At 46.4% G+C, this 27491-nt stretch overlaps 1 protein-coding gene across 3 annotated transcripts in view; it reads right to left on the bottom strand.

The window, feature by feature from the left end:
• The window catches only part of LOC135914578 (helicase ARIP4), a 48592-nt gene that overhangs the window by 7674 nt on the left and 13427 nt on the right, over positions 1-27491 (bottom strand). For all 3 annotated transcript variants that reach the window (XM_065447492.2, XM_065447491.2, XM_065447495.1), the window contains exons 5-18: positions 26031-26290; positions 24892-25089; positions 22138-22288; positions 21318-21479; positions 19278-19392; positions 15518-15745; positions 14148-14313; positions 13652-13814; positions 13007-13245; positions 11911-12142; positions 7853-8152; positions 5492-5667; positions 3358-3512; positions 1987-2171 (exon numbers count right to left, since the gene is read on the bottom strand). In XM_065447492.2, coding sequence (XP_065303564.1) covers positions 1987-2171; positions 3358-3512; positions 5492-5667; positions 7853-8152; positions 11911-12142; positions 13007-13245; positions 13652-13814; positions 14148-14313; positions 15518-15745; positions 19278-19392; positions 21318-21479; positions 22138-22288; positions 24892-25089; positions 26031-26290 — 2730 coding nt within the window. The remainder of the gene's footprint in view (positions 1-1986; positions 2172-3357; positions 3513-5491; positions 5668-7852; positions 8153-11910; positions 12143-13006; positions 13246-13651; positions 13815-14147; positions 14314-15517; positions 15746-19277; positions 19393-21317; positions 21480-22137; positions 22289-24891; positions 25090-26030; positions 26291-27491) is intronic.

The following is a 27491-nucleotide window of genomic DNA, read 5'->3' as shown; positions in this document are numbered from 1 at the left end:
AAGCATGTACTTGGAGCTTGTATGGCTAGTGAATCTAGCAAAAGACTATAAAGAATGTTGGCCAAGGCAAAAGTTACCATATTTGCACGATTCTAGCACGCCCCCGATTGTAACCCGGAGTTACATCGTCGCCCAAATATTTAAAAAAATTAACTTGGTGCCAATTGTACCGCGCACATAAGTAACGAAACCTGAGTCGACACGTACCGTGCTGAAAACCCTTTATAGAACATACAAAGGCACATAGGCCAGTCACTATTGGAGTTCGACGACACCTCCTTTTCACTGTCTAAATACTACAGAAAGTCGTCTTCAGTTCCATCTAATGCATTACAGATACAACATGTACAGCAAGCTGGAAAATGGCGACCACTAACCAAGGCATAAAAAAACAACCTCCGTTCAATGGAAGTCTGGCATAGCTACCTTGCACTGAGTGTTTTTTTTTTTTTTGATAGGAATCAGTTTCGCTTTTGATTTTGAGTAGAATTAGTTACCGACTGCAACACGCATGCAAATTTAAACGCACTTTTTATTCGAAAAGGGTGCACGTTAGAATCATGCAAACACGGTATTTCAAGCGTCCTTCTATACAAAAAGTTTGAGCGGCAAAATTGTTATCAAAGCATTGGGACGCAGTAAACAGGAAACACCACTGTGCCATTTGTCACGATGGTAAACAACTTGCAGAGGCCACAAGGCATGGGGCAGCCGCAGTGCCCAAAGAAACACGAGAACTGGTGATTCCTTCTGTGCAAGATGGATGGAGAAGGAGCAGACGCACGGTAACGTCATCAAGCACGCACTGTAGGGGGGTGGGGTGCAGAAATGTGCGCCTATCTGCCTTCTTCTATAGCGTGGGCCGCAAAGCTTATCTTGGCGGAAATCTCTCTGGGGCAAGTGCAAAGGCCGAGCCGAAATGTTTAGCGCCTTCACGCACATTTTTGTTGTTCCCGCGCGTCTAGTGTGGGTGGTCGCATAATCTCAAGTCTCCGAGACACTGTGCGTAGCACCGTTCGCTTGCGCTGTGACTGCGAGTTCGTGGTCACCGAGTGAGACCTGTTAATATCTGCACGAGTGCGCGTCACACCGATAAAACTATGAACCTTACTTTGTGTAGTTGTCTCTTTGCTATTGCCATCCGCCTTTCTGGAGGAACTGTAGCTTTTCTCTCCTTTTTTTTTGCTCAGGACAAATATTAGATTTTTTTTACACTTTTGTGTTTAACTTGTGGGCGCCAGCTGTGGGCACGAAGTGCGGTCAGCTGCGGCGTCCAAGATTCACGGCGCTGCGCAACGCAACACACGCAGATCTCGGACATGAGCCAAGTCGATGCATTGCTTGCTTTTAAGTGCTTACTAGGATATTAACTCCCAGGAGTGCTGTTTTTAATGCTGAAACTTTAAACCCCGAATTACCAAAATTCGAGATTTATCTATGTCTTTTGCTGCAAGTACACTTCCGTTATATCAAGGTTTAACTGTATAAGTATTTGAGTGCTGCTAAATTTGATGCTGTCCATACTGCCACTGGCACTCCCACATTGTACAGCCTGGCTGATGCACTCTTAAAGTTTCACAAGAAAGATGGCAAAATAACCACTTATTAATGGATGCTTGCTGTACACTTTTCATCACCTACATTTTCTAAAGAAAAAAGAAATGTAGATGTCATATTCCGTTCATTTCTCATTAAATGTTTCTTTTAACAGTGCCCAGTGATACTGAACCTTTCTTTCTTTTCTTTTCCGACATAAGTTAGCCCAATAAGCAGCTTTTATGTTCACCATCGCCTGCCTCGCTGTCTGCCCGCACTCACCGCTTCTATGTGAGGATATGCACAATTAATTTTTCTTGCCTCAGGGCTGCATAACTGACAGTGCGTGTTGCCTACCTTAGCAGGATGTACACATGAAAATTTCGTACTGAAATTTGCGTTATCTCAAGTCATCCGAGTTTACCTCCACTGCCTGAAATCAGAACTTACTTGCAGGGACCCGCATCCTTTGTACCGTCATGCCTTGCCGCAGCAGGGACTGCATGACGTTTGGCGTGCCCCAGACGGGCATGTCTCCATTCTGGGAGCCTGGCTGCATTGGCGAAGGCGTGGTTTGCGTCGGGCCGGGCCCGAGGAAGGTCACCGTGCCTTGCCGGTTCTGCCATGTCTGGTACCTGGTGTTACGAGAGAGTGCAACGTCACCACCTCCTATGAGCTAAGCCAAAAAGAGATTAGTAAAACTTGAGGGTTAAGATTCGCCCTGCGACCTCTCCTGGCAAGCTGGCTTTCCCACAACCACACCCACCACCACCACCAGCATCATCATCCTATTTTATGTCAACTGCAGGACGAAGGCTGCGCTTCCCTTCACTTGGCACCCATCCTGTAACACTAATGGTCCACCGCTTATCTAACCTACGCATTACATGGCCTTTCCACAATGCAGACTGCCAAAGCTGGCTTTCCCACAATGCAAGAAAGGTGGCTGACTCCACACTAAAAGGCCCATTATTGTTCGACCGGTAACTACCCTCACTTCTGCGCACTCCTCCTTACGATGCCCAAAATCCAGAATAATGCATCACCTCGCCAGTCATAACTGTTTTAATCACTGGTGGCAGGCAGCCTTTGCCATAATGCGAGGTTGTTGCCATCATTCTGTTACAATGGAAATGATTCGTAGTGGCTTTCTACAATCCTTGTGCTTGTGGCTTCAACCTTTCTTGTGGTGTTACAGTCGAATGCCTTGGTGCCTCCGAAATCATTTGTTATACAGGTCACTTCGTTGTGAAGGTCGTGCACTGCACAGCTCGCAACAGAACCGGGACAGAATTAGTCCTTCGTTATACAGGCCATTTCTTTGTATAGTTTGGTGCAGTGGTGCTCGACTTTATTTATTAGGCTTTACTTTTCTAAATTTACAAGCACTCGTGTAACTTTCCCAACACAGCGAGGCAGTCAATCTCTACCAACATGCGTAATCACTGTTAATCGTTGGACGCGTAACGTAAACATCTTGTTGAATATGATCGACTACATCAACAAGTCAAACAGCAAGTCTAAATGTCGTTCGAAGCCAAAGGACCAACATTCAGGCAAATACGGGCACTGCCCCTTCTTTCCATGCTGGCTGAAACTACTTTCCCTGGAGCTCCCCAAGACACTAGCATCGGAGCTCCCCCGTAGTCATGTGTGTAGGAAACTACGAACGACACGGATATGATGAGAATGCAATGGAAAGAGACAAAGAGACGGACATACAGAGCAAACTCAGTTTCCAGCTCCTAAATACTGTCGCAGTACGTAACTCTGAACAGCCCACGAGCTATCACAAGGTGCGGGAAGCATTTGAATGCTCACCCGTTGGAGTAGGCAGCGGCATGCATGTACGTGCGACCTCCATGGAGGGTGGCCCTCTTTTCCAGCTCGTAGCTTTGCTTGGCCAGACGCTTCTCGAATTTGGTCAGCTTCAGGTCCTTGCGGTCGAGCAGGAGAGACTCATGCTCAAAGGGTTCCTGCAAACATAGGAGGAGAGGAGAAAAAAAAATATGATGCCATGCTCTCAAGAAGAGAGAGACAGAGAGTGTACGAAAAATCACAAGCAGCAGATGCAGAAAAGACGGCAATGCCGGCAGTACGAAATTCAAACTAAACTGATTCGTGAAACAGCCACGACTGCAGGAGAGACTGGTGTTTTTTTGCATAAAAAGGGAAGCAAATAAGTGGAGTCAAGTTTTTATGTTTTGTACCCAACATATTCAAGGCAACTCGAAAAAATACGGGTATGCACACTGTTCAGCTGTGATAGCACAGGAAATAACCACGAACACTGAGCAGCAAACCAGAACTGGTGTCACTGACAATTTGTTCCTATGCCAAATGGCAAACTACGAGGTGGTACCCATACATGGTGTACCCTTCAAAGTAATCCCCCTTCAGTCTAACACATCTACACTGTCCTCTGCCGCACCTCTATGCACTGATGAAAGAATTCTGGGATGATCCACAGGTCCATCGTTAAGACATTTTTGATGGCCTCCATGCCTTACAAATGGTTTCTCATGATAGTCCTTTTCAGCTGGGAATAAAAATGAAAGCTTGCAGGAGGCAACATCTGGGGAAAAGCGAGGTTGTTCCAACGGCGATGTGCCTCTAGACCAGGAACTGCTGGACGCTGAGGATGTTGCTGCAACTTGAATGCGTTGTCCTGATGCAGCAGCTACGATTTGTCCTACCACAACTTTCGCCTCCCTGCAGCGATTGAGTGCTGGCCTTGTTGGTATGAATCTTTTCTAGTGCTTAGTAAGCACAAACTTGGGACAAGACAGGACATGAGCCGAGCATTTGTGTGTTTCGGCTTCTGTCCATTTTTATAAATATAGTTCTGCACTAAACACTAGAAAAGATTTCTGCTCGCCTTATGCACCAAGAGAAGGAAATGTTGCAGGTTCTTTTTGTAGATTTGCTGATTGTGGCAGGAACTCATTGTGGACAGTGCCTCTCACATCGAAGAATGTGATTTGCATGAATTTCACTTTCAAATTGGACTGCCTTATTTTCTGCAGCCTCAGTGATGGAAGAGACTTCCCAGTGGCAACTCGGGTACTAGGATTCTAGGCCTTAGTGAAAAATCCATGTTTCACCACCAGCGATGACACTATGAAGCAAATCTGGTTCTGTTTGAAAACGCGAGATCATGTCTTGAAACACTTCCGTGGAGATTCTCCTTCAAATCAGCATTCAGCAGCCATGGCACTACTCTTGAGAAGTTTTTGCTTGCCAAAATCTTTGGTAACATCCTCATCATTGTCTTTCGACATTTCTGGTGAGCTGGCGGTCATTCGCCGGTGATAAGCACTCAAAACATGCCTTACACGTTCAACACTACCGTCAGTCTTGAACCTCTTGTGCCACTCAAACACACATGTGCATGATAACATGTCAGCTACATACATTTGCTGAAACATATCAAGCACTTCTGAAGAAGTTTTCCTCAACCGGGCCAGAAATCTCTGGCCGACTCGTTGCTCCATATTTGTGGTTATTTCCTATGCTCTCACAGCTGAATGATGTGCAAAGACAAAGGATCAAACAAAAGTGTGCTTTGAAAAAAGCTAATGGTTCCAGAAAGCTCAGGTTACAGTCATATACTATCAAGACATCATATTACTTGATTACATAATAAGTTCACCCCTATTCTGCCCACAGCCTACGCGATAGATCCAGTCGTTACTTTACCGGAAGACTTCGTATGTGTTATAAAGTGCTACGAGAGGACATGAGCAAACAAACTAGAAGGCTCCTTTCCAGCATCCCCATTGTGCGAGTGTAATGTAATGTAATGTAAGCTGGAGCACATAAAACTGGTTTACACTGTGATCACGCATGGAAATGTCAAGCAATTAAAGCATAAGATGCGTCTCCTTTTATTTAATTTCCTCCCATTTGCACTTCATTAAGATATGAGAGTACTACGACAAAAAACACAACTTGCCTTGGTGAGACACTGCGAGTACTCCATGGTGAGCGTGCGCAGCACAGAGTCAGTGAACCCGCTGGCGACGGCCGAGAGGTCCTGCACGGGAGGGTCGTCCTCGTTGTCCTGCACCAGGGTGCTGACGTCCTTCCAGGTCAGGTTGGCCTCTGGGTTCATCTCGTCCACCACACGGTCTGCATGTGCCGGAAGGCCGGTGGTCATTACAGCACACCACTCGTTAGCCTAATGAAAGAATTAGCACTAGACTGCCAGAGCAGAAGTCGTTCCGCTGTCATTCCGGAAGACAGCAAGTGCTTGGTACCAGATTTGGGCCCTCGCTGTTCTCAAACTGTGCTACTGTCCTTGAGCAATGGCCTTGTCTGTGAAAGCAGCCTTCTGAGTGGGCAAAGTAAAGAAGCTAAGCAAAACAGTACTCAAATGAATGAGATGTCTCACAGATAAAAATGAGTTCAGCAGCTGAACTGCACACAAGAGAAAAGACAAGACAAAGCGGAGTACCCACTTTCCCTTTTGTCCCCATTGTGGGTGTTGAACGCGCTTTAGCTAAGAAAGCCAAACTTTTGTGCCGACTAGAGAGCAATGAAAGTGACCACTGTTCTGTCCACTCCTAGCACACAACATCATATACTGTCTATTACAGTGTAGACTACTTATATTGCAAGTTGCCAGAGTTGCGAACATTCACGTTGCAGCCAAATCAACTTTTGAAGCCTACACATGTGGAAAGCACATTGACCAACCAGCTGTGTGTATCTCAACAGCACAGTGGACCCTGCAATGATAAAATTAGCAGGGAAAAAGAAAAAAAAAAGAAGAATGCTTTTGTGAGAATTTAATTGTTGTGAAATGCTACAGCACGGACAGGGAATGCGCTGAAAAACGAAATTTTACGGTCAAAATACCACAGGCCTACTTTGCCGAGCCATTCTCGAGGGCGTCCAGAACCGCATTGCCAACAGCACAAAGTGCACCCCATGCGTCAGTCAGATGGCAACACTGGCATGGAGCAGTTTTGCGAGCTCTCGCATGGCTCAGAACTGGATGTCAAGCCTACAAGCAACAATGTTCCTGCAGTGATAAGCATACTGTCTTGGCACCTGGAAGGCCGTTGCTCATGTGTCTGGAATGACGCCATCCGTCGCACTCTGTACCGTTGCCGCTATAGGTGAAATCTCGCGAAAGTTATTGGTCGAGTGTAAGGGTGTTTTCCGGCAAATCTCTAACTGGCAACGCCAACTCCTTACACGATGCCCGACGGGTAGTACCGAAAGAAGCCTGCTTAACAAAATTCGACAGAATGTCAGTTCCCATATTATCTGCTCGTGTAACATTAGCAGAGTCCAAAAAGTGCTCAAACGCATTTTCTGGCCGCATTTCGTAGAATACCGCCACAATCACACTTGCTTAGCCATTGCCATTTTTGTTTACAAAAACAGCAGTGGGCCGAAGGTGACTACTGCAGGTGCCAGAAATGCGTCGTGGCTGCAAAATTGCTTGACGACTGCCCATTTCGAAATGCTGCATTGCCAACAACCAGTACTGACATGTGATGGGGGTTTGCATACTATGTGTAGTGTGTTTATACTCTGCAGCTTGGTGTGCATTGAAGTTGTCCTGTCCTCTGGTGTGGTGTGCAGAGAAAAATAAATCCTCATCCCACTGACATGGACTTGCTTATGGTGGCTCGAGATGGGGGCCACCGCATTGGCTGAAAGGCCTCTGGCTGCAATTGAGAACTTGAAATCTCTTGTGTCACTGAGAGTGACCGTCTGAGAACACGGCTCCACATTTGATGCAGGATTTCGTTGTTGATAGATATAAAATACGTCGATTCCTACGGACATTAGCCGGGGATACGAGAACATTTTGTTGTGGCAAGAATTTCGTTGCCTTATGCTTTCGTTATGTGGACTTCATTGTATAAACATGCAACTGGGACGTTTGCAGCGTTTTCAATTTGCAAAAGTTCAAAGGTTGTCTACCTGTAAAAGCCCGAGGACTGGACTTTCCAGATGGCATTTGGAAACATGGCCAGAGGCATGGCAATGTTTTCAAAAGTTTCTTTATAAAGACTGTTGTATAAAGTGGCAAACAGCAAGGAAGAAGAGAAATGTCAATGCAGTTTTTGCTCCTCTGTTACAATGCACCATGCCCCTCTGTTACACCCTACGGGTGACCTTTCAGCCACTGTGTGCCAGAGGATTTTTCTAAAGTGCAACAAATTCAATTTCTGTCTAAGTAACACATTAGCAGGTTTTAAATTAACACGCTAGTTATTTGCAAACTTTACGGAAGATCTAGGAGAGCTGGCGGGCATGCTGCAACGAAAGAAGCAGAAAACGCTCGCGCCAAACTGACCTGACATGCCCTGCTTGTTGACCTGTCGGTCGTAGATGCGCTTCTCGAGGCAGTTGTCGCACACCAGGCGGTAGATGTGGCACGGCTTGGCCTGGCCGTATCGGTAGATTCGGCACACAGCCTGGGCGTCGTGGCAGGGGTTCCACGAGGCATCCAGCACCACGATGCGGTTGGCGCCTGTCAGGTTGATGCCCAGGCAGCCGGCCCGCGTAGACAGCAGGAACAGGCTCACCGACTGGTTGCAGTTGTACTCATTGATGAGCTTCTCGCGCTCCTGCGCCGAGGTGCTCCCGTCTAAGCCTGCAGGTGACAGGACGCAAGGTTCAGTGACACAGCATGTGATGATCGCTGCGCTTCATCGACCAAGGCGCAACTATCAATCAATCAATCAATCTTTAATGCACATTCATTCATATACAAAAAAATGAACGTTGGGACAAGATTAGTTACTAAAAGCTGCTTTTTTTTTGCAGCTTGACAAGGACAAGGTTCTTGCCCGTATTCATGACAACGGGGACATAATAAAATAAGGTTTGTACACTTTAGTGTGTGCAATGTACAAATGTATAAGTGAAAACGTGTGAAGGCGAAATGTACAATCAGCGATACAAAGCAGTCGAACTATGACGAGTCTTGCCTGTGTGGGTTGTTCTTTGTTTAACCTTCTGCACGTTAAAGCCAATAGAGGCTCTAACACTCAGTGATGAGGTATAAGTGTGGCGTCATATAGAAGAGGAAAGCTCTCGATAAAAAATGAAATGCTGGAAAGGGCTCACGGTTGTGTTGCAGGCCCCCTCTAAGACACTGTACCCTTGAAACTTAGGCACTCAATTACCCTGTGCCTTTTCTAATTTCAATTTCTGCGGATCTCTTCGGTAGCTTAAGGGGGGACACCCCACTTAAATTTTCTTTTTTTATTTGTGGCCACAATTTGATAAAACTTCCATCACTTATGTATTTCGACATGCTGATTTCAAATATTCAATTGGTTTTCCCATGCAACAAGTACTTTTCAAAATATAAGCAATTCATGCTTTTTTGTATGGACTAATTTGGAGGCAAGTTCTCTCTACAATGCTGGCTGTTAATGAAGGAGACTGGCACATCAAAATGATGTTGAATGATCAGAGGTTGCAGTGCTACAAGAATGAATGTTCTAAACTGATTTATGCCGAAGTTACAGCATGTCAAACTTTTGTAAGCAGAAGGCATTAGTGAAGCCCTGGAGAAATTATTACTTTTTCAAAATTTCTGTAATGATATTTGTTCACTTTTTAGGCCTACTGCACTCCCAATTTGTCTACCTTTCTGACGAAAAAAGAATTATTGCAATAAGATGAGTAGAACCAAAGATATCGTCACTCCAAAACTACACTACCATCAAAAATGTCGTTTTGAGAAAACGAGAAAAAACATTTCAGGACATGTTCATGGTGATTACGGCAAATGCTTGAATACTAAATTGATCAAGGATGATACAGGGGTCCAACCAGGCAAGAATGAAACTTTTGCTTCTTTAAGGGGGGACAATAATTCAAATAATGTTCATGATGTTTTCCATCAATATTCATGAAACTTTCCCTTCTTGTTAAGACTTTTGTGCTGATTTCACATATATAATTATTTTTCCAATAGGCCATTTAGTTCTGAAGATAAATTGAATTCATTGTTCATAATTTGCAGAAACAATAGGGAAAAACATGCGCTACGAAATTCGTATTGGCACATGCCTGGGTACTAGAGAACATGAGGAACATAATGGTAGGAATACTATTTTGATATATCAGATATTAGTAATTTTATAGCAATTCAATCTTTACTGTTCGAATTGTGGCTACCCTACTGTCTGATCTAAAGCAGAATTGAAAATTTTTAAAGCATAAATTCCAAAATCTGACCCTACATTGTGTACAAGTGAAAAGTCGGTGTTTTGAGAAAACGAGAAAAAAGGATTACATTCACTTTTAATCAAAAGTACAGAAATAATTTTGCATGATTTTGCAAGTGAAAGTGGCTAAAAGCCACCAGGAATGTAGTCGCTCTGACCACGGCCACCCAAATGCGGCAAAAACATCGTTTAGCGCCGTTCGCCGATTCCCGGTGGCTTGCATCGCGCGCGCGGCAAGGCTGTCGTTCATGCGGGTCGAGCTCCACCCCGACGCGATATCGCCGCAACACGCGCACGTGATAACGATCTTTATGGCGAGGCCAGATTACCGTTCACTTTTGCCTCCTGCGACGCTGCCGCCGCACACCTTGCACTTGACAAACGACATCAGTGCGTTCACGGAGTCCTACTGACGAAAGTGAAGCCTGCCTCGGCGTCGACTGGCGCGGCTGCAACGCCGTCGGCGCGAGTGAGCAAATCCAGCACCCGCTTTGTTGCTGACGTTGACGCAAGAACTTGAAGTTTTTTTGAGCATTCATCTCCCTCTGCAACAAATCCGCACGCTGCAACATTGCAGTGTCACGCCGAACGCGACCGCTGTCCGTAACGATTTCACTCATTTGTGAGCTGGCTAGGCCTACTTCGGCATCGTCCGCGGTTTCGGCATCATTTGCGGTTGGCGGCGAGCCACTCTCGATGCTTTCAGAAGGACTGGAGCGCTTTTGAAAGTTATAAGCTGATCGCTTCTTCTTTTTGCCGAACTTGTGCCTCGTGGCGAACTTTCCCGGTGGATCGGACATCGTTGGGCATGCGCCAACAAACCTACGAGACACGCAGTCGCGTCGCCTGCGGAGTGGAGCAGACGATGGGAACCTCGCGCAGCCAACCACAGCACGCGTTTTTGGTCACGTGCGCTAGTCAACGAATCGGATCGCGCGTTCGGGCTTTTTTTCTCCCCGGATTTCAACGTCACTGGCGTACCGACGGAGTCACGTTTGGCGGGAAATTAAAGAAGGAAGGCTCCTCTTTCCAACGAGACCAAGATGGCTGCGATCGCGCGCGTAGAAAAAGTTACGCGCCGCGATAAAAAGGGCTGTTTTTGCGCGAAATTCAGCTCACAGTGATGTTATAAATTGATATCGCGGACGAAATACTCTTCCCTGAGATTCGAAACTTTGTGAATTAAAGGAATATTAGCTGTAGATATCGAAAATTTCTTTTTCAAAAAATCGATTTTTTCGCGATTTTTTCGCCGCAAAGAGCCGTGTCCCCCCTTAAGGGAATACAGTAAAGACCCGTTACAACGAACAGTGATAATCCAGCAAGAAAGCTCAGCTAATCCAAACTCTGTTCTACTTAAAGTCAGGTCTCTGGCCATGTTGTAAAAAGAAAACGGAACTTCACAAGCACCACCTTCGAAGCTTTTGATTATTAAAACCTGGCCAATTGCAAAAACGAACAAACAAAGAAGTTTAACAAACATAATTTCAGTGCTAATCATACCAACACACTATAGCAACATGGTGTGCTGTCTGCTTTTTTCCCAAATACTGGCTGCAGTCAAATGACAGTTTTGCTGGTTTCCTCACACAATGGCAAGATTTTTCCACCAGGAGTAAAATGGGTTCCAGTGATACTTTGGCAGCTGCAGCCCGCCTTCCACGTGAAACACGAAAACTTCGAATAGCCAATTTTCCGAGTAGAATGCGACTCAAATAGCAAATGCTATTCGATTTCCCGCAGCCTTGCTCTATGGGACCTCCTCCTGTATACTCGCACATCCGTGTAGTATTTGTATGGGCAGTATGAATAAATAACTGACTGAATTTGTGTTTGAAGCTCAGAATATTTGCGTACCCCTACACACGAAACTGAATGAATCTCTGGGGTTTTACGTGCCAAACCCATGATTTGATTATGAGGCATGCCGTAGTGGGGAACTCCAAATTAATTTTGACCACCAGGGGATCTCTACCGTGCCCCAAATGCATGGGGCAGGGGCGTTTTTGCATTTTGCCCCCATCGAAACGCGGCTGCCGCGGCCGGGATTTGATCCTGCGATATCGTGCTCAGCAGTGCGACACCACAGCCGCTAAAAGCCACCACAGCAGGTTACATGTGAAACTGAACTCCTTCAAAGGATTCTTGATTGTCCGCTCTGTCTACTCACGGAAGTAGTTCTTGCCGCGGGTCCACTTCTCGCCGTGGGGGAGGCCTGGCCTGAGGGGCACCTCCCGGCGGCTGAGGAAGCGCTCGACAAGGTCCAGCGTGGACAGGGACTGGCTGAAGACGAGCAGCTTGTCCCCGACGCCCAGCGTCTGCTCCACGATGGTCATGAGCACCAGGAACTTGTAGCTGTTCTCCAGCATGTCCGGCATGTACTTCTCCATCAGGGGGTATGCCTGACGTGACACGGGATGACCACATTGACATAACCACCCTTTCTTTTGTAGTAGTCAGCTTGAAGAGTGCTATGTACAATCTCAGAAAGAACTATGGAATGTTGCCTGCATGAAATGTGGTGATGAGGTCGAGCTCACAAAGTTAAATGAGAATAGGAAAAAGGAACAGCCACATGCTTCGGCAAATCCTCCGGCACTGAAACTTCGAGAGGCATGACAACAACAGCTGCTATTTCTGGGACTATAGGTTCATTTCTCTAGTAATGTCATTTACAGCATTGTATGTTAGAAATTGAATAGCAGATGTTTGATTACTCATGCGCTCATACTCATACATGTTTTTCTCTTAGTGGTACTGCGCCCACAAAAGACTTAGTCCTCAGAGACCGGCATGGGTGAAAATTCCCGTGATACTCCCACATGGCAAGTCAAACATAGTTACCCAGAGTGTCTAGCTGGCATTGCTACAATCAAGGAGCAATGAATGCCCCTTTTGCCAGCTTGCACTCGTACCTCGACATCTTCTGTTTCTCAGTGCTTGTTGACCCCCCCATTGCAATCAAGTGAAGCTGCAGTTTTTCTACAAATTAGTAATAAGTAATTGACTTACTGGTTGACTGAGTAAAGCTTTTGGAAGTTGCACAGAGGGGGCTAGTTTGCAAGGTCCCAAGTTTTCTGATACTACACCGATGCGCTAGTCAGCTTCACTCGCCAACCTTTACAGCTTCAGTTTAGCTTTGGCAGTGACAGAGCAGCTTGTAAGGCTCCTGAAGGATCCAAGCTTTTTCGATTCTTCTTCTTTCTCTCTTTCTCTCTCTCTTTTTTAGTGACATGCACCAAAGTAGGGCCATGCTACCCACTCACCCACTCGTAGCTGATGTTGTTGTCCGACTTCTCCCGGAAGGGTGCAACAATGCCTGGCTCCTGCGTGTACTTCGGCTTGTTCACACCCATGCCGGACACGGGTGTCGAGACGCCGTCGCAGTTGAGCCCATAGGAGGAGTACGGGGAGTCCTGTGGCTGACCCAGAGGGTCCAGGCACCCGGCCAGGCTGCCGTCCGGCCCCACACAGCTGTTTTCCGCAACTACGGGGTCTGGGAGGCCTGCAGGCACACGTGGGAGCAGAAAAAAAAGGGGGGACATCTGAATTTATTCTCACAAGATCAGTGAGATTATCCAAAGAACCTTGACTAAGTATGGGGCGGGCGCCCAGGTAGAGTGCTCACAGAATGAAACGCGTCAATTTAGGGCTAACTAATGGTCGTACTTTCGTTCCAGCCGTCTGCAATTCATGTGACACCAACGCAATTATTGGATGTACAGTTAGATCAGAGTACAAAAATGAAAAGAAAAAGAAAAGAGGAACCCTTAGTCATGACACGATCAAGCGACATAGAGAATCTGTGGCACGCAACGTTGAAATCAAACTGTGCCTGGTCCACAATAAAAAATAAAAAAATAAATAAAAGAAAGAAAGAAAGAAAAAAAAAATGGCTGGCCCCCCCTGACCTGCTGAGTTGGTGTGGTGGTGGTGGTGATGGTGGTGGTGCTTCTTGGGTTGCGTCTCCTTGACCGTGGGGCCTATCAAGTCGATGTCCAAGTCGATGTCTAGGCCCTCCTCATGCTTCTTATCTTGCACCAGGTGGAACAGGATGTCCGGGTGGTTCCACACCTGCAAGTACAGTCCCGTGTTATTCTCGTTAAGCACTTAGTCATAAAAAGCTCAGCCACTTAATTGCAAAATTAACCATTGCAGAAAAGAACTGCAAAAAAAAGAAATTAGAAGTGTTGTTGCAAAAATGTTAGTTGCAAAAAAACTGGAAAGTATCTGAGCTAGTTCTTGGCTGTTTTTACAAGTACTAATACGAGGACAAACCCAGCTTGTACACAGAAAACTGGAGGAGTTAATGCACACATAAACATCCCTCAATATCTCCTCAAAGAAGGTGCACATTAAAACAGAGTACATACACTTCCTTTACAAATTTTGTTGGGCGACACTGACCTTGCAGCAGACCGCAAAGAACTTGAGTGGGTTGGTGACCCTGTAGTTGTGAAGAAACTCCTTGACAAACTCCCGATACAGCGTCCGCTGGATGGGCGTCATCCGAATGAGCAGCACGTGCTCTTCCTTCCGGGGTAGGGCGTCCCGGAGCACCGCGTGGCCTCGCCTGGAGAGAGCAACCCAACAGAACATTAGGATTTCCCTTGTTGCCTAGGTCGTACCCGTGGGCTCATTCACATCGGCTATTGACAGAGGTCGCACAACAGATATTCACACCGGCAAGTGGCGACCTGCCCGTTGCCACACTGAGGTGTCTCACAATCGATGTCGGTCACATCTGCTTGCACCGCCATCTCCAAGTAAAATAAGTGTCAGCATACACAGACCGGGGTACATGACCCGGTACATGACCGGGGTAGTTGGAGAAGTATGGCAGAAGCCTTTGCTCTGCAGTGGGCCTAACCAGGCTGATGATGATGATGATACACAGACGCACTCGACATCAGAAGAAGCTTTGTGAAAAACTTGGGAGTTGCTGGTATGAATGAGCCCTGTGGGCTCATTCTATGAAGCTCTAAGAACCGCTAACGGTATGTTCGACTGGTGGTTTTCAAACGCTCCAGTGGCACTAAAGCGCATTCAGCTCGTCAAAGTATAGCACTCAGAGGTAGGAGTGTGTGAATATTCGAAACTTTCGTATAATGACTCAACTGTTGCTGAGTACGTCTTGGTCTCCAAATCAAATAGTCACCATTTCACTGTATTAGCAAATACAAACATTTTAAAAGCATTACAAATTGCCAACCACAGATGGCCAAACATAACATCGGAGCAAAAGTGCAATAAATGTCATCTTGGAAGCCATAGTAGGCAAAAAATACCCAAGAAGCTTCCTAATGAAGAATGCCATATGTCACTCAAGGAGCCAGAGGTTTTCGGCTAAACCGCTATCATTTGGCACTCACTGAAGGGAGTTGAGTATGCTAATAAGCTGCTTTTTGTTCCTAATGCTCCATTTTCACTTTTAATAAACAGCACTTCATAACGTAAGACGTAATGACAGAAGCTTGCTAACGTTGTGATTACACTACGATGTAAGCATAGCTTTATATTAAGGGTGAAAACCGTTAATTGTTCCAATTTCAAAAACTTTTCAAAAAGTGTTCGACTCCTATTCAATCTGGTCTCAAAAATGAGTTTTTGCAACTCCTTACTCGGGACACTTTCGCCTGACTCATTCCGAACGTCAAACTTGGAGTGCTCAGACACGCTTTCACACTTGAGCTATGGGAATGCAGCCACGGTGCAGAACATCGAACTAACGAAATCACCGTGATGGAATAAAATAAGCAGCAAGGGGTGCAGCCGACCTCTGAACAAATCCCTGCAGCAGGCTGTGCAGCACGTGAGCGCGGAAGCGCATGAGCTGCCGGTCCTTGGGTGTGCTGTCCAGGCACTGTCCATTCTGGATGGGCCGTTCAAACATGTTGCAGAACTCAGAGCGCGTGCCCAGGTACGAGGGGCGCACAAAGTCCACCATGCACCAGTACTCCAGCAGGTTGTTCTGCAGCGGGTAGCCCGTCAGCACGATGCGCCGCCTGCGTAAGGGAACACGACAGCGGGGGCTCGCCTTGAGAACATGCGTCTGCCATGCGAGCAGAAGTTCAACTGCATCGAGCCTTGAGGGGAAGCTCAACCTCAGAACTACCATGTAAAGACATAGGAATTGGGAAATCGTCGTAATTGGCATCACCAAACCTGATGAGGCTTGTTGCATTTAAGAGAAGTTAGAATCTATCAAATGGATGCAGTACACATGTTTTATTAGGACCATCAATATATTTTTAGAAAATTCACCGAAAATTACGCAATTTCAAAAAAGTGAAGCATACAGATCGCAGCACTGTAAGCTAAAGTTCTGTAGACAGTACACAGCTGTGTCATACAGTCGAAACTTGCGACCAAACAAAAGCCCGAAACAAAGTTCTCATCACAATGAAAGATTTTCATATTCCCAGTGAATGTTTCAAAGCTATAGGAACATTAGGCCCACCATCCCCTAGCCGTGTAATGCTAACATAATAAAAAATGTCTCAAATGCATTTTCTGCACAGCTAAATTGTGCAAACATGCTTCAACAGCGTGCTTGTATTGGCTGCCGCCATTTTCATTCACAATAATTGCAAAGCATTGGAAGCGACTGCAAGTGCCAGAAACAGGTCCCAGCCGCCTTCACGTTAGTTGATCGCCTGTTTCAAATGGCACAGCTGCATTGCCACCGACCAGTACCAACATGACTGACTAGTACCAACCACTACATGACCAGTACGAACGCACATGCAGCTTGATGTGCGTTGAAGCTGACCTGTGGTATGCACAGAAAACAAAGAAGTCCACAACCCGACGGTGCGAACTCATTTGTGGTGCTTAAAATGGTGGCTGCAGAATGGGATGCCATTTCTCCAGCCCCGACACCGTGTTAAGGGGGGATGAGGGTCTTGAAAACTTTTTTTTTATTTCGTAACATATCTTCCTGAAAATTGGCATGCAGATATATCTTTGAATGCTGATCCCAAATATATATTCAGATTTTATATATCTCATCTATAAATGAAGATATTGCAAAATAATTCATCCCACATAGGTCTTTTCTTACGGGCCATTATGATAATTTCTTAATTAAAAAAACTAGTTTCAAAGAATGGCTGTCATTTCCAAGGGCCCACTGCACATCCTAAAGCTAAAGAAATTTTTAAAAAGTGATCATATAGGTCATGAATGAATAACAAAGTAGGAAGAAAAAAACAATGCGGGAGTAATTAGCTTACATCTGACCTAATTGCTAGTCTAATGGGTTTAATGAAAAATGGAAAGCTTTAGGATGTAGTTGAGGTTTTACTGAAAAAAATGATACCTAATTCAATAAAATCAGTTGATGCAAACATTATGAAAAGTTATGTAAGGCAAAGGCATTTGATCGAAAAAGCAAAGCTGAGAAAATTGCATTCAAAGTTTTGCTTACTCTGCCACTTTTGTTTACCTATCACATGGAAAAATTTAATGCTTTAGCATGCAGCCCAGTCATTACTGAACACAATAACACCAAACTCAAAGAAATCTGTTCATGTAAAGATTGTGAAAACCTCTGTATTGCATTGGTACTTGGCAAAAAAAAAAAAAGCTCAGAAAGTCGTCTTTACTTGCTGCGCCGACGTTCATTAGCTCGAACTTGCGGGAAGTCGCGGACTTCTTTGCCAATGAAGTTTTAATGTTGTCTGCGTACTTTTCACGCCCCGCGCACTCCGCGCAAAACACCGCGTCGAAGCGTTGAGCACGCGAGCTCGGTTCAGCCGCGTCCGTCGGCACCGAAGCGGCGTTCGGAAACGCCGAAGTCGACGTTAGGCTTAGGTCAGCCGGCTCGGCCGCTTCCGACGACACGGAATCCAAAGCGACTTGCAGCGTTTCAAAAGTTAGCATTTTCGACGGGCTTAGTCCAGGCGCATCCACCGGCACTGCAGAGACTTGCGGTAACACCGAAGTTGACACCGATCGGGACTGTCCAGCCGCGTCCACCGGCGAAGCTGTTGTTGGCGAGCTCACTCCAGCCGCATCCACCAAGGCCACAGCCATATCTCTATGCCACAGCAGCTTGCGGCATCACCGAAGCTGTAGTTCTCGACGATGTAGCGCTCTTATTCCATGCGCGCCTCTTTTTGCTGACTGCTTTTCGCGTGCTTGCTTTCAAGCGCACGTCTCGCGCCATCGTGACACGCGGAACAAAGACACCAGGCACGCAAAAGCAAGAATTTCGTGGTTAAAAGAGGCGACTCAATAGCCAAAATATCTACAAGAACGATAAAGAAAAAGGCAGAACGAAAAATACAAGAGGAATGCGAAAAATGACGTGCGCGCCGGCGAAAGCAGACGACGCGAAGGAGTCGAACAACGCGGCCGCGGGGCCGTGGCAGGCGAAGCATGAGTCACGGCCAATCAGAGGGCTGCGCCTCGGGGAGGCGCCCGCTTCACCCAATCAGCGGCTGTCTCGCGACGATTTCGCTCTTGAGAACGGGTGCTTGGGGTGCCGATCGCTCCGCTGCACGAGGGTCTACAGCGTGCCGAGGGGCGCCAGAATGGAGAGCGGGAAACCAGCTTTCAAACGAGACCAAGATGGCGCCGATCAATTCGCGTCGCGCGGAGCTACGGCAGCTTGAAAATGAGGCAAATCTTCGCGCTTGGCGTTCAATTTCGGCTCACCGACGTTTCTAAACTGCCGTTTTTTTATACTTAGAGTAGGAATTGAGCCATAATATTTTGTAGAGGCATAGTTGGGACATTAAAGACTTCAAAAACGCAATTTTTGAAAATTGCCATTTTTGACCATTTTTCGCGATTTCAAGACCCGCGTCCCCCCTTAAGCCAGCGCGCTTGGCAGTGCCAAGACTGCTGTTGCTGATTGCATCTAGCCCTAGCTTTGAAATCTCATGAAAGCGTTCCCGAAAGTGAGTGTCCGAAAGTGCTGCCTCGGCTTTAAGCACACCTGTTTCGACACCACCCAACAGGCATAATGTACGAATTCAGCATGACCTGATGAAGGTTTGCCCAAAGATGCAAATCATGCTAGTGCCCTTGGCAGTGCTGACCAATGTGTGGGGTTGACTTTGTGCTGCCGAAAGTGCTATGATGGATAGCCTTGAGCAGTAATTGCCACTCTGGCAGTAAATTTTCGTCTGGGAGCGCCGTCTCGGCTGTCTCATTTTACAACAAAATTCTAACGAAAGCGAATTTCTTCACTTTTCAAGCTGATTTCGTCACTGCTGGGTTCAACTGTAGTGCCACAGCAACAAAGAAACAATATCACGAATCTGTAAGCTGCATACACTGAGACATCAAAACCTGCTGACAAAATCCGATGTACTGTACAAAATTCTGTAATAGCAACACACCACAGAGATTTTCCAACAAATTAGAGATTAATGTAACGATAAATAGAGATCTCGGAAGTCCTCTTCAAACAAAAATCCTTGAAAACTAAAGCAGAACTTGTTGTGCACAAGCAGCTGCTTCAGCACACAAACCAGTACACGAAGAACTTGCCCGCAAGGACTAACTTGAGTATGCATGCTCGCTCACTTAGTTCGTATGCTCTTGAGTGCAGTGGACGTGCTTGCATTGCAGTTCTTGATGCGGTGCCCCTCGTCGCAGATGACAAGGTCGGGGCCCGGGTTCACGATGGCCTGGTGGATGTCTGGTAAGATGAGAGAAAGCGTCAAACAAATCACCAGCTATTATCCCCTGCAGGTCACAGCATTGTGCTTGTCACCGACACTACAATGTTACACATTGCGGGGAAGCTACGAATTCCAATGAGAGAGAGCGGCCCTCTCTTGCCAGGTAGCTGCTAACAACATCACAAGTGATGCTGGAAAAGTAACCTGCAGCTCTCCTTTCCCCTGTTTAATTGTGGGGCTTTACAGCCTAAAGTAGTGTGTTGTTCCTGACATCATTTCAGCTTGACATATTTTATACTCATATTTTAACGCGATAGCGTTAAGGAGCTCGTGTCGCAGAAAAGCCGGTGTCGTCGGCGTCGGGTGTCGGCGTTTGCGGCGTTGACCGTGAGCGATAAATCACGGCAGGCGCTTCATAAATAAAAAGCAGCTTCCAAGATTGGCCCGGTGGGAATCGAACCAGGGTCTCCGGAGTGTGAGACGGAGACGCTACCACTCAGCCACGAGTTCGATGCTTCCAAGCGGTGCAAACGCGCCTCTAGTGAATGCGGTGTTGCCTTCGAAACGAGCCGTGGAAAGTTATACTGCGGTGTATATCGGTAATTATGAACATGTAACGTACAGAAGTCACAATTACACGAGTTGCGAAGTGCGTTTCCGCTGCATTTCTTCTGCGCTTTCCGCACACGCAGAGCCATCTTGCGGCAAACACAGAAGACCCCCTCCGCTCAATGTACGGCGCTGCCCCGACAGGAGGCGCGCCGCGCGCGCATTGGGACCGCTGCCAGGCGCGTCGCGGGACTCCCTCTCCCCTGACGACGCTTCGCCGTGCTCCCGGTCCTTTCTTTAGATTACCATCTATCTCTCTGCCCGTGCCGATCGCGACGTTTGGCTGGCGTAGATCGTTTCCCCTCCGAGACACCGAGTTCTTTGGTTCGTTCCGTTCGCTCAGGCGCACGTTTCGTTGCCGCGCCGAACGCTGCGTTGGTCGACGCTCACCGCGTGATAGGTGGGCGCTAAGTCCGATGCGGGGCGCATCGTAAGTGATCGCTGTGCCGTAGCGCACTGTCTTATACCCCTTGGCGGGTCGACGGGAACGCTGTCGCGTCCCACTCTTGAAGGCGAAGCTTAAGCGTCCTCCAATTTTTTTGTATGACACACTATGTTCACGTTATTGGATGATATGTTATCCAATGTTCTGTTATATATTGCTGTGTTATCTGGTGTTATGTTTCTGTTCAGGTTTAGGATGTACATCCAAGTCGGGCACCATGTGTGCCATGATGTCAAGCTGTGCTTTGAGTTTCGATTCCAGGACTCTGTCAAGCTGTAGACTGCAGATTTTTAGTCCTGTGAACCATTTCAAGATTGTTATAGAAAAATAAAAGGAACTGAATTGCATTTAAATTGAACATCGCAACCTGGCTCCCCAAAAACCGACAAGTCTTTACACTACGGTTGATGAAGATTGTATTGTATTGTATTGTATTGGGTTTTATGGCGCATAAGCAACTTAGGCTATCATGCGCCAAACACATGGTATAACTTATTTCAAAAATTGGGTATCCTTAGCGAGGTCCTTGTCCAGACAAGGACTCCGAGGTTGATGAAGAAGAGGTAAACTACGACATATGTGGAGGAAGAAATACAGTAAATTGTCATAACAAAGTAATCAGGACAGAAAATTGCTTTTGTTATAAGCAGTATTTCTTTAAAAGCCAAGGAGCAAAACGAGACTTGTAGAAACACAGAACTTGAAAAATTTTTAAAACGCAATATTTTGAACAAAGCAATTTCGCTAGGACAAGCCTACGTAATTCATGTGGATTCAGCATGTCAAAATACATATACAGAGCAAGATTAATCTATTGTATTTGTAAACGAGGTGGTTAAAAACGGAATTTAACCCCCCCTCCATTCAGGATAGAAATGCAGGACGTACCATCCAGGAGCTGCGAATGGCGAGATTCGTCCTCCGGCACAGAGAGGTCCTCCTTCTTAGGACTTCTCCGGCGCTTGTTAGGACGCACCACCTTCTTTAGCGCCAGCATCCTGTACATCTCGTAGCCCATCAGCAAGACGCCACCCTTCTTGTGCCAGTCCACTGTGAAGGTCGACACGTAAGCGTTTGGGCACACATTCATTCAGACAAGGTCAGAAAGGCTTCCTGAAGATTTGCTATATGTTTTCCTGCTTGGCACAATGTAAGCAATGCGAAATGGAGAAAGAGTAGAGACAGACAAGCACCAGCTGCAAAATTTGGTGCCAAGGTGATATTATGTACCAACTGCAAACTTAGTACTAAAGTGGCAGCAAGCGTAGACTACCAAGTTGGCAGTACATACCAACCAAGTTCATTGTAGACACCTGTTTGCTAACTGTAGTTAGCAAACAGCTTGGGCTTGTTGGTTTTGCATCCTAGTTTTAACAGCGCAAAACGTAGACGCCACACGAGATGAGAGTGGTGTCTTCTTGTCTCGTGTCCCGTCTATGTTTTGCGGTGTTAACACCAGGATGTAGTTGTGCTGTAGGTAGGGACACACAGTTGAGGACAGCAGCTGATTAGGTGATGCAACAAGATTACGAAATTTGCAGGCACAGTGTGAAGGTACCTCATGCAAGTCGTAGGTACTCGGGAACCGCTGAGACAGGACTTCATCGAGCAGTGGACCTAAATTATGAGGTGAATTAAGCCCTATTCACCAATCAAAGAAAGCTACCGCTTCCAAAAGGTTCGCTGGAAACATTGCTGTTCTACTTACAGATCAACTCAGCCCTGGCTGGAGTGGAACGGTAGATGTCGTTGAGGAGGTAGACGCGGTACGAGCGGGGCCTCACTTGGCCCGAATCCACCAGGTTCTGCGGAACAGCCTCGGGCGCCGGCACCCACTTGTCAAATTCCGCGAGCCAGTTCTGCGCCACGGAAAGCAATGCGCACCTTCCGTAAACACTCTTGCTTGAAGCCTTGGATGACACGCATACATGGTACACTGCTTAGTTAAGTTAACCTGCTCAACTGTTACCCTGTGAGGGACCTTAACGGCCTGAAATCGTCATGAATGATCCTCACTTTTTGACCTATGGTGAGCCCACCTTGCCATGACTATTTTATCACTTTCAGAATGGTCTTATTGCACGTGGCGTATATCAAAAGGTCTTTTTTTATTACTTCATGACAAAGATGACAGTAGACACTCTATGAACAGTGCGGTGCAGCGGCTCACAGTTTTTTTGTTCTTTCTTCTTCTCAGGGACATTGCATTTTTCTTTTTGTGCAGACACCCAGAAGCCAGACGCAATTGTTATGATTGATTGACATTGTAGTAAGCGGTTTATTTTACCACAGGCCACACACAAAAGTTCACGGTGCTGCGGCTCCTCATTGTTACATACGAGTATACTTTGAGCATACTTTTTTTCTGTCGAATTCTTGTATTGTTACGCTCTTGCATTTCTTTTTTTTTCACAGCCCGGTTATAATAATTATCGGTTATAACAATGGAATTTTTTTGGCACTTGAATACAATCATAAGTGTGTTCGACTAGTTTGAACTGACACTGTAGCCGCGTTTACATGAATGCGACACTGTCGCATCGCATCACATTTCTAGCGCATCACATTCACATAAACAGAAGTAATGCGCTAGGAAGGTGCATCGCATTAATGCGCCAGGCGAGGGTAGATTTACGGGCGCGAGTGGACTCTCGCGGAGCATGTAAACACAGGATCGTCGCATTAGGAATTATGGGAAGGAATTAGCCACCAACATGGCGGCGGTCCCGGCTGCCCGCTTCGAATTGAATTTGGCGTTGCTTTTGTAAAACGCACTTTGTTCACAACGAATGATTGCGTAAACGGCTTTCGCTTAGTCTCAGGCCGCTTCGACGTGAGAGTATTATGGATAACCTTGTGGTGTTTTCGAGATCGCTTCTCGTTTTGAATGAATCGAAGCCTAACGAAAGAAACATTGGAGATGTCAGTGCTACCTATCGCTAGAGTCGGAAAATAGCCGCAACGAAGACATATGGCCTCTGAAATCCAAACATCGCACTGGCCAACTAAACCTGTAAGAAACGTGCGCTGCTTCGCATACACTACAGTATAGCGTATAGCGTACGCTATAAGTTGCGTACGCTAAACTAAAACTGTCTATTTCTCGGCACTTAGCCACCAACGTGCACTCGGCCCACAACCGGAAGCCAGTTACACCGGAAGTCGACTGCACTTCCCTTATACGACATCATGTGGCGCTATGTTCTCGCTAGAGTTAATGCGCTACATGTAAACGGCGTCGCATCGCCTTTCCCAAATGCGCTTGGAAATGCGATGCGCCACTGTCGCATTCATGTAAACGCGACTTGTGGTCCTGTCGTATTCATGCGTAATTCAATGTGCGAGAGCACCCGGTAATCGAAGTCACTAGCTTTTGCTCAGATTAATTCGAACAGAGTGCGCCTCAAGACACCCTCGCTGGAAGCTGCTGCCAGCTGCTGCCAGCTGCAATGGTTGCAAGTAACCATGGCTAGAGATCACATCGCCACCTTGAGCTCTCAAGAGTCTATTAGCTTAGTCGGCGGTGCAGCTAGGCGCAGTTCCGGCACATTCGCAACTGTGGTGATGTGCATAGGCCTCCGTAGGCGCGCAGCTTACAATGAAGTGAGGGACTAGTAAACAAGCTTCAAGCAATTTTTGTCTAGTCATGGCAGATACGCGTGCAGGCCCGTATAATTTACTTTCTATCGTAATGTGTTTTGTATACAAATAAAAAGTTGGCAACGAATTCTTTGGACCTGCACGATTATTTAAACATCCCTGTGACACTGCCATCTTATACAGAACTAATGGCAACTGAAATTTCGCACACCATATAATGCCTCACTCGTTCTTGCGGGTCAACTCACGTGGACAATGCTGATAACATGCTTAAAGGGGTGTGTACAAAGTTGAGATCTTTTGGGTTGTCGCCCATGCCCGCACTTTAATTTTTGAGGTGGTACCTTCAACTTCCGAAGTGCCGTACAGCCGTTGCAAAGAGTTTCTTCGACTCGCAACTTTGGTTGCCAACTCCCAATAAGGCGGCACTGGTTAGGCCTAGCCGGTTGAAGCGGCAGGCGACACGCCATCGGGGGAAAGCTTGCCCTTCATATGTCCGTACCCGTAAACAACTAAGTTGGAGATGGGGCAGATTAGGTGTGTGATCGCACCTGATCTGGCACCTAATCTGGCACCTAATACTTTTACTTTACTTTTGTCCAGAATTGAGACTAGCGAGATTTCAAATGTAGTACAAAATGATGGCAAGCAACTATCACGTGACAAGGAGGAAAAGTTACACGATAACAGTGGCTATCTGTGACAACCACTGTGCTTCAGAGTTGACTAGCAATGCAAGTAACCTGCGGTTTTGACTCTTTTGAGATTCATTCTTTCCGTGTATAAAAGATGAAGTACGCAACCAACGTCCCAGAGCCCATTCTCCGACAGCTTTCACCCATCACTTGCAATGGACACACACCTGGATTGTGTTGATTGGGGTGATGCAGAGGACCTTGCGTGCTGCCGTGTGCCGCAGCAGGACGTCCACAAAGGAGATCACCTGGATGGTCTTTCCCAGGCCCATGCTGTGAGCCAGGATGCAGCCGAAGCCGCTCGAGGTGTCGAAGCGGCTCACGCACTCCACCACATTGTCGAACAGGAACCGAATGCCACCAATCTGTTCCGTGTCATGCAGGGCACAGTCGTGACAAAGGGAACAGAGCGAGTGCACATTATGTGCACATATAGCGGATGAAGGAAGAAAAAGAAAGAGAGAGAGGGGGGGGAAGTGGTTGTAAGCACAGAATGTGCATCTGTAGCAAGCCTTCAGATTTACCAGTTGGCAGCTAAACGTAGAAAAATTGCTTTTCAAAACAAGCTCTCTTTAACAAGTTCGTTATCTTGAATACTCAGGTTTTATGCGGTAGTGATGGCAAGTCGGCGCCACAGATCACAACTCGCAGCAATTGTAGGTGGCAGCCATATTTTGCCAAGGACTGTGGGAACTGGTGGAATGAACAACATGTTCTTCCTGCATGCTTATGGCCAGCGCTCATTTGTCATGGCTTTGTTCTCAGCTGTCCCATCAGTGAACCCAAAGATCTTGTGTGGTCCGAACGGCCAGACAGTGACTGGAGTCTGGATTAAGTATGCTTGTTCTGAAGGCAGGTGCAAGAGTAAGAATTATGATTTATAGATCAGACCGTACGTGCGAGTGTCTGATATCATTAGCGGAGATCGAAAGGAAGCGATGGGGTTGCACGGGTCATGTTATAAGGTAGAATAGACAACGGGTGGTCTATTAAAAGCAGCAAAATGGTTGCGAAGGGCAGGGGAACAGACTCAATGGCAAATAAGGATGAACTGACGAGATTTGAAAATTTGCAGGCATAGAATGCAGTCTGATGGTACAGGGAATGAATAAATGGGGATCGCTGGGAGACATTTGTGCTGGAGTGAACAAGATGATCATGATCATTAATGGAGTGGTCATAACGTGCACATACTACGTACAGGTGTAATCTCATTACATGAGATCAGGAAGATGGCCTAGCTGGGACAACAATCCCAAATGAATGTGGCTATGGCACTACGTTTACATGACACTTGAACACCAACCTGATGAGGCTTGACGATGGGTGCCAACTGGGGTGCCAAGAAGACATCCGGATCTTCGGGTGGATGCCCCACATTGACCAGGACACGACCCATAGTGTCTGGTAGATTAACCGCATCGTTGATGTGTGCACCATCATTCAGGTCATCGCCCTTCTCGTCCTCCGCGTCATCTCCGTCACTCACTACCATGACCACGTCATCGTCCTCTTCCTCGGGGATCTTGGCTTCGTCTGATGACGAGATGTCTATCACATCTCCACCTGAAGTGGGGAGAGAGTTACTGCTTTGTTAACAATCGGTAAGAACTTAGTGGCACAGCTGTAAAACCATATGTCTATCATGCGCTTCAAGCTTAAAGAGCACAACGCTTTTCTTGTTGAGGTTACAGCGGCCTAGGACATTTGAAATAAGGAGACACATTTACAATTCCACCAAGAGTGAAGTAAATGTCTTCCTTCCTAAAGGTTTCAATAATCTAGAACTTATCCGGAATCTCATTTTATGGACAAGCCATTGAGCAAAAAGCAAGACAAAGAATATGTGTCTACAATAGGCCTTAAATTATTCCCAGCCCTCCACCACTTAAAGAAAGCAAGAGATCCGACCTTAAGCAACAGATTTTAACAACAATCAAAGGCTTGGGCTACAAAACCAAACACATAAACCACATGTTAACGAAATCTAAACAACATAAGTTTTTGCAAACCTTGTTCACATACTGAAGTTGAAAAAGTTATGCAGATCTTACACGTTCCGGGAATTGGTCTAAGTGAAACTTTCTATGTCTACTGTGAGGAACACTATTCTTGTCAAGTGACAATTTGCAAGCATAGACCACATGATGAAGACAGACACATATTCACTGGAAAGTGCTTTGCTGAATGTAAGCTTGTGATGCTCCAACACCACAGACAGGTCCGACTGAAACCAGAGTCTACTCAAACACAAACTACACACGAAACCAAAATTGTCTTGCACAAAGCATTACTCTAAGTACTTTTTTTGCACCTGTGAAAGACACGGTCAGGTTATACTGCCTTTTCCTCACTGCTCATCAACGATTCTCGGCTTTCCATAAGTGCGCGCTCGCGTTCCAAGCCATTCGTTGTTGCTTATCATGCTACTCCACTTCGCATTTTTTAACTCCTTACAGCAAGAAAAACTTGTCACAGTCAGAAATGGTCACCACACCCGATTGTGGAAATCACAGCTTATAAACAGTCTATCCCCACGCACCCTTAGGCTGGAGCTTTCTTCCCGAGCATGTATTTGAGGTGGCTACACGTTGTCGGTCAAGTGCCCACGATAAGAGTCGACGACAAGGAGCGCACACCGATACGGCCGACACGACACAGGTCAAAATGGCAACCTCGCTTGTGTACAGTTGGCTACTGGCACGGCTAGTAGCGGCTGCGATACTGACTTTTACAGATGGCACTAGCTATGCCCCATATTTAGCAG

The sequence above is a fragment of the Dermacentor albipictus genome, chromosome 6 (assembly GCF_038994185.2).
Source record: "Dermacentor albipictus isolate Rhodes 1998 colony chromosome 6, USDA_Dalb.pri_finalv2, whole genome shotgun sequence".
NCBI lineage: Eukaryota > Metazoa > Arthropoda > Arachnida > Ixodida > Ixodidae > Dermacentor > Dermacentor albipictus.
Note: the sequence above shows the minus strand (reverse complement) of the source record. Positions and strands in the feature narration are given on the sequence as shown.